At 40.6% G+C, this 11,223-nt stretch overlaps 1 protein-coding gene across 1 annotated transcript; it reads right to left on the reverse strand.

The window, feature by feature from the left end:
- Positions 1-3,668: 3,668 nt before the first annotated feature.
- On the reverse strand, positions 3,669-8,457 carry irx2a (iroquois homeobox 2a). Its single transcript, XM_026185808.2, has 3 exons — positions 7,903-8,457; positions 6,128-6,533; positions 3,669-5,435 (listed from the first exon to the last, which is right to left on the reverse strand). Exons 1-3 carry the CDS (start codon positions 8,140-8,142, stop codon positions 4,546-4,548), a joined length of 1,536 nt encoding a protein of 511 aa, XP_026041593.1. The 5' UTR covers positions 8,143-8,457; the 3' UTR covers positions 3,669-4,545.
- Positions 8,458-11,223: the final 2,766 nt, after the last annotated feature.

Consider the following 11,223-nt stretch of genomic DNA (forward strand, 5'->3'; position numbering starts at 1 on the left):
ATTAAAGGCTAATGGTGCTTTTCATATTATTTTGCCTTACTTTTACACAAAACCTCAAATTTGCTATAAAAAAATAAGTGGTATTGTTTCTGATATAGCTCTATAAAGCTAAGTTCACATCTTGGAATTTCAGCTGGTTATTTTTTAGTGTTTTATATGCAATTTTAAAAACATGATCTCACTGTATCATGCAAGAGAATAGCTGCATTACATCCTCAACGCAAGAAAACAGGCTAATTATTCTTGCTTCTGTCTGCCCATGATAGACACATGCATACTGAATCTAAAATAATATGCAAGTGTCAATTTTTCTTTTAACATCTGGGCATCTGTATCAAATCAGTCAACTGCCTAATAGTCTTCCTTAACATCATGTCAAATTAACACTGCACCTCCAGTAAAGGACAACTGTAAAATAGTAATTGGCTACAGTGAAACTTTAGCTTCAGCAGGTGTGTATCAGAGATAAACGCTTGAGCCATTTTGGAGGAGAAAGTGTTGATAGGAGGATAAAAGATACACAGAGCTCATGAATTATCTGCATATGCGAGCTACTTATTTGATCAGCGATAAGGGGAATGAGTCCACTTGCTCTCAAGTCTGTGCTCGCATGAAGCCTATGAGCCCTGCGATAACATCAATGTAGTTTTCAATGACGACTAGTCCTTAGTAACGATCGCATCTTTGTTGGTAGGCTATTTGATGGGATTATGTCTTTATTTGGTATGCAGTGCATGGAACTAAAAGAATATCTAGATTAGTTTAAATCATTCCCCGACACTAAAACATTGCTTTATGGTACTAAGCAAACCGTCTGTTTTGCCCTTGAGGATCAATATCGAGGCTGTGTCAAGGTTACCCTAGTTTCTTCCACAAATAGTCTGAATGGATGTGGACCAAAGAAGAGCTATTTCAAAAGAGTCAGGAATTCCTCTGCACAATTGTGACTAATTGTGGCATAAATTCACAATTGTTTCATAAGGGGTTTCACAGCTTGAAATTTGTCATGTGCAATGGCCGCCTTGTTCCTATTTTCACCTGCCGTTGCTCTCAGTCAAACAAAGAGGAGGGGTGGAAGTTTCTTTTCATGTGTTCAAAGGTGACTGGTTGCCGAGCACTTTCTCTTTTTTTTTTTTTTTTTTGAATGAAACAATAACACTTTTTTATTGCAAGCAAATGTTGACATTTGAAGGGAGCAGCAGCAGGTGACAGAAAGAAAAAGCGAGTGAGAGGCAGGGCCCCTATGTGCTCTCGAGACTGCCTCCGGTGCTATTTGACAACAGTGCGCGTCCCTGGGGGAGCCCACCTGAGAATAAAGTGTGTATTTCAATAAATCAGCTGCTAATGAAAGCATTTTGACTGAGGAAGAAACTGGCCAGGTGCTATAACATTCATGTCTTCCGTCTACTGCAGCAGTCTGTTAGTGAGGTAGAGGTAAATGATAAAATATTTCAATTCACAGCACTGATGAACCAAAGAACCTGAAAAAAAATAGTGATGGTTTCATGAATAATCCAAAGGTGACTTTTACACCATCCTGGGAGTGTAACACTATTTACTCTTTGAGCAAAGTATGCATTTATGTCACAAAGACTTGTTTTAACTTAAAAGGTGGTCTAAGTGAGTTAAGGTAGGTTTACCCTCCACTGCTCCCTTGGTAGCAGCTAAATATTACGTCGTTGGTATGGGGAGGGGTGGGGGTCCCATGACATTTGGACTGCTCCAAAGCACAAATTCAACTGGAAAATGAAGGATTAGCTTTTAGTCTAGCTGGGAGCAATGATGGAGGCCTCTTCTTGGAGGATGTCAATATTGTATATTTGAGTATTTCATACCTTATATCACAATAAGGTGAAAAAATATTTAAATTAATAATTAGAATAATAATAATAATAACTAAAGACTACCTTTTTTCTTTCTAATTTGTTCAGTTAGCTGTGTGATATAATATCCAGCCATGATGAAAAGCAGTGAAAAGCCTGTCCGATTAGGGCCCATCACACAGCCCATTGGAGCTGGCAGATGCTTAGATAGACTTTTATGGATTGCTCAATGCCGTGCTGTAATGAAGCAGGCAGTGCTGACCCATCCTGAACCAGGCTAAAAAGCTCCAGGGACGGCCCCGCTGGGAGCCCATAATGCCCGATGCGTCCCACGGCTGTATTAATCACACTGAAAAATAAATGTGTGGCAGGGAGAGGGGAGCTGGGAGAAAAATGAAATAAAATAAGCATCTCGTTTATCCCCATCAAGGTCCTGAATATGTGACCGAGGGAGATCCCCTGACCAGACGCTTTAAAAGAAAATGATTGTCCATTTAGAAAGAATGGATTGTGCAATCTGTGAGAACTCATAATCTTCATGAAAAGTGAGATTCATCAAACATCTCCCATCTGCAACTGACAAAACAAAAGAATAATGAGCAGAAAGAATAATAAAAAAAAAGGAATAAAAAATGCAACAGGGTTAAACAGTGTTATGACTAAAAGAAAGACTGCCAAAGATGAATGTAATAGTTGGGAAAACAGTTTAATATTTTCTCATTTGAATAATGGATATAATACCCCACCAGTATATCTTTACCAGCGAGTTTTGATTTTATTTACATTCAAAGATATAAATTAGTAAAAGTACTCCTGATAACAAGATTGGGTCGCCTTTTTCCCAAATGCGTTTCAAATAAAAACCGTCCATAATATATATATATATATATATATATATATATATATGTATGTATATATATTTACAAAACAAACGGACGATGTCAGTTTCCCATTTTTGCAATACAACTTGCATAAATTATAGGCATCGTTTCGCCATCCTTTTAAAAAAATAAATATCAAATGTAGGCTATTCCACTTTGAAGTCCTCAAGTTCACTTCAGTTCAATTCGGTCCACTTTGCGTCCCCAAGACACCTCGGTTTCAGGCCAAATTTTAGTTTTTATTTTCACACGTAAATATATACTGAAATAATATACCGTGGCAAATAAGCAAACTAGAGGAACCTGAGAAATAACATGTAAATCACATATAATGGGAGATCGGTTTCAAACCAGCATATGTAATTGTCGTCCAAATTGCCTCAAACAGAACGGCGGAAATAATACAATAACATTCTGACAAACGTGAGCTGAAGAAAAAGTCCCAGTCTGCGTGGGGCTTAGAAAGCGGTAGCAGCTGTCATTCCGACTAAATGGTGGCACCAGATCCGATTTGGAGTAAAGGTTATGTGGGTTAAAACGTGAGGCTAAGGGGTGGCGTCCTTTGTCGTTTTATAGTCAAAGCAATTGTGACACCTACCTGCAGACCATGGAAATTAAAAAAAAGTCCCACACGATCAAATGATCAATTTCGTCCACCACCACAGAAAACATGAACAAAAACACCTCTATACTGCAAGTGCTCATTAAAAATGAGGGGGGGGGGGGGGGGGGGTCTCTGCTTATACTGCTACTAAAACGTCCTTAAGCTATTCGTCGGCATGTAGGGAAAGCTTTAAATGTGCGCAAGGAAAGTAACCACCACAGCTACCTAAGTGACATTTGAAAACGTGAAGTTCCACGATGACTGCACACAGCAAACAAACTCATTTGTTTGCTTTTGGCTGACTCTGTGTAATTAGAATTATTCCAGGTTGAAAGATAAGGTCTTGGGCCCGCTGCGCGCGCGCGCACACACAGGAAGCATTAAAAATAGGATTCCTGCTCAAAACTATGGCAACATTTTGTCTGCTTATTGGATTCACAGGGTGCCTACTGTGTGTGTGTGTGTGTGCGCGCGCGTGTCTGAGCGCATGGATAAGCTTATTTCAGGCCCGTCCTTCATAGTGTTGTTTTAATGTGTATCTGTAGACGCGATCTTGTAAGTTTTGTTTGCAATTGGCTTGTATGTTATATCCCTACTGCTTTGTAAGGCAAGATTGTTGCAAATAGAAACCCCGTCACCGGATTCTTATGATCCCGTGGGATCATCGGAAAGATCAAAATATGCGTAGTTTTTTTTTCTTTTTTAAGGGCTGGTAGGCAATTATAAATTGATTACTCCGGGAGATTACTGCAATGAAAACGAATAACAGGCCATAGTGCGCGTTCATTTCCTTACTGCGCTGAAAAATGTCCAACTTAATAAGTCATTTAGTCTCATATTCAGTCCTAAAATGTACTCTTCTTAGCACAAATGAAAAATCACGTCGTGTTAGCTGTTTCTTGTAAAAGATCGCTTGAATATGAAGGCTTCAATTTGTTCTGTTTTGGTGCTATTTGGTTTTTTTTTTTGTTTTTGTTTTTTTCTTTCCCGAAACAAGGCTAAAGAGTTCAGATCATGCTTTGGTGTCATTGCAGTGACACATGGAAGTGAAAAAGAAAACCAGTTAGTTTGCATTGGAAACAAGTGAGCTCATTTTACCTCCAGCGTGGCGCCATTTCCTTACAGGGTTGAATTAAAATACAAATTTAGGACTCAACACTAGATTAAATAAGTTTTCATAAGTTAGTCTCTCTCTTTTTTTTAATTATTATGATTTTTTTTTTTACCGCGTCATATTTTACGTACCTTTCTTTGCTTCTAAATTTGCGGTTCTGAAATGCTGTTGCTGCTGCTCAACAACAATCTGGTTTGGATTATTTTTAACGAGGGGAGAGTCTGGCCTGTGTTTGGGGTTTGTGCTGGCCTCCAGAGCCTGCTGAGAAGAACTGAGACCCTCGTTTGCAGCAGCAGCGGCAGCGGCGGCGGCGGCAGCAGCCAGACTCACTCCAGATGAATTAGTGTACCGCAGGATCCCTTGACCCTGCAGGGGGCTGAAGTTGCCATAGTTTGTGTAATTGCTATAAAAGGGTGAAGTGTAATAAATAGGTCTTCCGAGGATGGAGGGGGGCGGGTAGAGGGAGGGCGAACTGGCAGCCGGGGAGGCTGCGGAAGGCGTTGGGGAAGTGAGAAGTCCACCGCTGGAGGAGGGGCAATTTGGTTGCCCAGTTGACTGCCCCAGTTGCTGTTGCTGATGTTGGTGCTTTTGGTCCGAGGTAGCAATTTCCGCCAGCGACCACAATTTGGGTTTGACCGTGGGGTTAGGAGGCGCTCCCGAAGAAGGCCTGTTGTCAAGGCATGAGGAGGATTTATTGGTGTTAATATTGTTGCTACTGACGAGGCTCCGTGCTAAATCCTCGCGTTGGCTGTGGAGGTGGTGGAGATGGTGGAGGTGGTGGTGGTGGTGGTGATGGTGATGACTGAGAACTGGAGCTTCTACTCCGGTCAGTGGCGATGACGTGACGGGTTTAGGTGAAAGCTGAGCCCGCTGGTCGCGGTTTGGGTCCTCGCCGTCCTCTTCGCATTTGTCGCCGGCTTGTTCCGAGCCAAGCTCGCCCACACAGACCTTCTCCCCGTCTGACTCTGCCGAGCAGGAGTGGTCCGTCAGGGTGTCTACGTGCAAGCTGATGCCTAAGACGAGCATGCAAATAAATGGAAAAGGGTTAGAAATGTTAAAGAAAGTGAGAAAGTCTCAAAAGTAAACTGTATAAAACTTATAAAGTCCATTAATCGTTAATACTTTACAGCCAGCCTTACTTAAATAGTGGTACATGCATCATTTATAAAGTAGGCTGGATTTAATGTATATTTTATACCATAACAATTGTACTGTCTTTTTTCTTTTTTTTTTTTTACATAATCATGCACGTCGACGTTTTCATCGTAACAATATTAACAGTCTAGTTTTATTGAGACCACTTATGGCTACTGCTATGCTCGGTGTCTGCTTGCCAGTGACCTGTCATTAATCACGCTTAAGAAAATAAAATGTTCCTTCTAACAGGTCATTACGTGTAGCTTGAGTCTTAGAACCTCGTTTTTCATTAAAAATTGATATCAATCAACGTGGCTACCTAAATAGTTCGTGGACTCGACTGTCTTGCAAACACATTTTAATTTTAAAAATATATATATGTGTGTGTGTGTGTGTGTGTGTGTGTTAGAACTATAATTCACGTAACTGAGTTATAATTTCATCTCTTTGATATTTTGACATAAAGCAGCAGTGCAGCACATAACTTGTGAAGTAAATAAAATGGGCACCCCCTCCTTCCCATCCAACTCTGAATTGATCATGACCTGGTCGCCGGATAATACCCCACCTTCATCCTCCGCTGAAGCCTCGCTGTTATCCAGGGTTTTTTCTGAGCGCTCCACTTCTTTCCTCTCGCCGTCCCCGTCTTCTTCGTCCTCGTCTTCGCTCTTATTCCGGGGTGCCCATGTCATCTTATTCTCCTTCTTGAGCCTCCTCCGAGCGTTTGCGAACCAAGTAGAGACCTGCGTCAGGGTCATCTTGGTGATAATTGCCAGCATGATTTTTTCTCCTTTCGTCGGATACGGGTTCTTCCTGTGCTCCTGCAGCCAGGCCTTCAAGGTGGCCGTGGCGTCCCTGGTGGCATTTTTGCGGTAAGCCGGGTCGTTGAGCTGGAAGGGGTATCCTGGGCTCCCGTAAGGGGGATAACTCAACGCCCCGGCCATGCCTGTGGTGTGCGCGTCGTATGGAGAGGACTGGATAAAAGTTGGAGGAAAAAAGAAAGAAAGAAAAAGTCAAGAGCTGAGCTGAGTTAGACTGACATTAAAAAGAATAAAAAAAAATTGACATTAATGTGGCTTGTACAAAGTGACTTATATTGAAAAACAATTTCCTATACGTTGGACATTACAAATTTATATGTATATATAAACTTTACATTTTGACGAATAATAATAAATGATAAGACAAAAATTACATCATAAGTAGCTATAACTGTACATGCTTTATTCAACAGTGTTTAAAAAAGTAGGCCTATAACCATTCCTTTTTGAAAAACGTGTCCAAACAAGTGAAAAATGACGGGACTCAAATATAAAAGTAGTACCAGATTTTATCTTCATTTTATATCAATTATATATTATAAAGTGATTTAAATATCGTCGCAGGATTTCGGAATGCAGTGGACTGTTTCATATAAACAAAGCATAAATAATAACTAATTGTTTAAGTATTATTGTTGTTATTGTTGTTATGGTTTAACCCACTTGTCGGGTTGAATCAAAAAGGACTAATTGTAAACAGGCATGCTGAACACATCGTGGGCAAAAGCAGGCCACAAAAAGCCGAGGAGTAATGGTTAACTAATGGTTAGGATCATTATCGGATTAACTAATAACAGGGTTCCCCTTTATATAGCAGTTAAGATAACAAAAAGGAAATTTTAATTTTCTTTAATCACCTATTAACCAACTCATTTCCTTTCAGTGGCTGCTTTTTGTTTATGGTGGCAGCTCCAATGTGTTAACATATCGTCTCTTTGCAGCATTAGAAATCCCATTAGCGAATCACTTGATGTGCACCTTTCCTAGAACGCTTGAGGTGCCCTGTGTCATTAACATTGCGAGTCATGCTTTTCGTGTTAAAATTTAGTTTATTTAACCAAGAATTATACCACCCCATCCATTCCTGATTTTAGTGCGTGGCTGATGAAGAAAAGGGTCATAGTTTGTGTTATATTCGATTTCTATGGCGCATAAAGTCGATGCTTAGAAGCCAGACGCTTAAAAGGCAATCCTAGGTATTCCATTTTATACAATTAACTGCGCAGGAAGTGTTAAGCGTCAATAAAGCCATTCCAATCTGCGGCTCACGATCAAAAATCCCATTTAAGCCAAGGGGGTCAAAGATTTTTATAGCGAGGACCCCTCTAGGAGGCCACCAGATATGAATGTATAGCACTCCATGGTAAAGTTCCGCAACTACTTTCTGTGGAGTGAATCATGACAAAAAAAAGAAAAGAAAACGCAAACCGATTTATCGGCGCTGTTCGCCTGCGACTTTAAAACGCCGACAATCGCCTTCTCGGAAGCTTTATCATAAAGAAACACAAAGAAGATGTTTTACCATGTACGATGGGAATCCCGTGGTTGGATCCGTGGAGTATGACAGTGGAGTGGAGAAGCCTGCACCGGCCGAAGCGGAGAAAGCAGCTGACCCGGGATATGGGCTGAAGGCTGAGCCAGACGACGACCTCGCCAAGTCTTCGTTCCGCGGGGCGGCCAAAGCCGAGGCCCCGTAAGCCGGACATGAATACAGCGCCAGAGAGCCCGGGGGCTGGTAGAGGTAACCCTGAGGATAGGACATTGGTGAGCGCGCGTTAGGTCGCCGAATCCAAAAAGGGGGAGGAAAAAAAACGCACAAGGCGGCGGACAACAGCGGCCAAAATAATAAACAATCAACTCAATAATCAGCCGTGCAAACAGTCATCAGAGAGTGAAAATAAAAAAAGGCCTCCCTCCACTGCCCCCTTACTGGGAAAAACCCCCCGAAAGATCTGTTAAAGTGCCCACATAGAGGCAATGTGGCATGCGTCTTGATCCCCTAGCGTCCGATGTTTTTAGTACGCAGCACTATGAAGTGAGGAGTTAGGAGGGAACGAGCCAGTGGAGTTTCAGACACACAGAGCATTGGGGGAAACAGGAGCTGTCACTCCGGCTCATCTGAATATCCCATCCCCGCCCCCTTTCTGTCTGATAGAAATGGAGCCTCGGAACATAACCAAAGAATCCACACGGCAAATCGTAGCGTCCGTCCGTCCTATGAATAGACGTTTGACTTGGAATGAGGCTATTTAAAACTTTTTTTTCACCCCCTTAGTATCAGACATATCCTCCAACTAAATGTTATAGTGATCCCAAATTATTAAGTCCAAGCCTCGCAGTTATAGCTCATTTTCCATTTGTTTCAAGAGAAATTCACCATGATTATACAGTCGACTCGCAACGTCCGTTTCAGTTTCATTATTTCAAAAACGGTTAAATCCAATTTAATTGGCTTCTTAGGCTGAGTATTTTTGCAGCACATGACATGCGCAGAAAGGGCGGTGAAATAAAAGTTCATCTGTTTTACTGACAGTACTTTTTTTCTTGTCGTTTTATTTTGCTTTAAAACTAAGTTGACTGTGGTACACGGTGTCTGTGTGATTAAATCCAATCCAATAACAACGGAAAGGCTGAGGAGGGAGATCGAACAGGAGCGAGAGTATAAAATGGCCAATGCTCTCCACTTGAAGCTGGTTATTTTTCCTGTAGTTCACAAACCGACACATCCATGAACGTATGTGTACTCCGATATGTAGGCGCTCCTCACGCAGTGCGCGCTCTGGCCTGCGGGAGGCGTACACCGCTCCCGAAGTTTCACTACTTAGCGCATCTACATGGCCTCCGCTTATTATTACAATTTCATTCATCACCAGTAATTACATAGGAGGTTGTGGTCTGTTGTCGCTTCATCAAGGGCGGTGTTTCCTCTATGCAGACACCAAGATTAACCACCAACTCCAACCAAGCTTGTTTACTTGGTCAGTGCGTTTGGATGCTCACCTGTACGCGTTGTAGTATATCTGTGTGCACTTAGGTCTGTCTTCTTGCTAATTAATGCATAGTCATTTGTGATTACACGCATTATGACCTCTGTTGGAGAAAAGAGATACAACACGCCGTGGCGACAACCTGAAACCAGTTTTGGAACAGACAGTCGAGGTGGCAGCTGTTGGCGGAAAAAAAGTGTAGCCTGGATTGGTTCAAATGAATGTGTATTCATCTAATAAGTTACTTATTCCTTCGCTGCATTGTGTTGTAAAAACAGTCTGTTCTGGGGGCATAATAACTGGGAAATAGTGATGTTTTGTGATCTGTTTGTGCATTTATATGGGCATCAGTTTAACTTATTTCACTTGTACTAATTCGTCTATAACAGGTGGCCTGTTAGCATGTGAGTAATTTATATATAGGCCTCACACCTAATTAACATGAAATCTAATGTAAAAGAAGTAAATTTTGATTAATACTATATATGTGGATATTACTACTACTGGTACTACTACCAATACTAATAAAAATAATAACAACTATTTGTTATAAATTACTCAAAGTGTCCATATATTTAATCATTAAACATATTTTTTTTAAAGAAAAAAGTGAACAAATCAATCACTTACACATAGTGTTGCCCAAAATGTGTATTTTCACATTTTAATACTGTTTATAACACCATATAACTATACCGTTACATACAGTTATAGCATAAGGCAGGCAATTTACCATTTGTTGATTTTAACCACATGCTGTATTACTCTCATTTTTTTTCAACAGAAATTTACATTTGATTATTCTTAAAATCGACACGACCTAACATTGTTGTCCTAAAATTCCATAGTAGCTGGACCTCTAGAACACTTTTTAAAAACTCTGTTCCCGGAAATACATACAAAATAAGAGTAATATAAGTAAAGTTTTACTATAGGTACCTTTTTAAATTGTTTTATTGTTTGACAAAGATATATATTGTTTAATAGATTACAGAACTACAGATTATTTACTGCATCCTTAATTATTTCATGATCTATGTGAATTTTACAGAACGGCTTGTGTTTTTTTTCTGCACATGCAGTTGGTTTCCATGTTTCAGGCAGGAGTAATCAATCGCAGAAGAGTAAATGAGTGCTCTCAAAATAGATCGGGTCAAGATATTATTGACCGGGAGTACTGAGTGGCCCACACCAGGGGGCACTGTCTCCTCTACACACAGGGCATGGGCTAACTGTTAGTACTGTACCAACAAGTGTGTATATGTATGCATGGTCTGTGAGGCTTTATATCTGAAGGCATATACGATGGTTAAATTATATGCACGTGCATCTAAATTGTAAATGCAAGTCTGTGTCTATTTGGTATTGTGAAAGTACACCTGTTATAGCTGGTTAAAGTGCATAAGTTTGTGTGTCTGTGAGAGTGTGTGTGTGTCTATGTGGGCGCATGTTAAACTCCACAGTAGTGCATTCCAGGTCTCAGTTTCAGAAAGGCTCCAAAGATATTTTAGTCCCAACTTGATAAAGATACAGGAGATGGGAATGAAATGATTGACACATAGACAGAGCGATGAGGTAGACAGAGACAGGCAGAGAAAGACCTTATAGATCCAACAGAAATTAAAGTAGTGAAGAGGAACAGAAAAGCATGAGGTCAGACAGAAGCAGAGAGGAAAATGATGTGGACCTTTCAATATGAACTGAACACATCGCCAGTTTACTTGACTCCATTATAAAAGTACCTGAACACCATTTCCACGGACCATATACATTATTTCAAATTATTTGCATTGCTGTGATGCCGAGACCTGTGCTATCTTTACTTTTATTAATAATTACAAAAGCATAATACACAA

The sequence above is a fragment of the Astatotilapia calliptera genome, chromosome 11 (assembly GCF_964374335.1).
Source record: "Astatotilapia calliptera chromosome 11, fAstCal68.1, whole genome shotgun sequence".
Lineage (NCBI taxonomy): Eukaryota > Metazoa > Chordata > Actinopteri > Cichliformes > Cichlidae > Astatotilapia > Astatotilapia calliptera.

Coding starts and splice junctions, on each gene's coding strand:
- irx2a (XM_026185808.2), bottom strand. CDS start 8,142: ATGTCCTATCCTCAGGGTTACCTCTACCAGCCCCCGGGCTCTCTGGCG. Junction 6,534..7,902: donor CGGGATTCCCATCGTACATG/GTAAAACATCTT, acceptor ACTTTTATCCAG/TCCTCTCCATACGACGCGCA. Junction 5,436..6,127: donor GGCTTCAGCGGAGGATGAAG/GTGGGGTATTAT, acceptor TGCTCGTCTTAG/GCATCAGCTTGCACGTAGAC.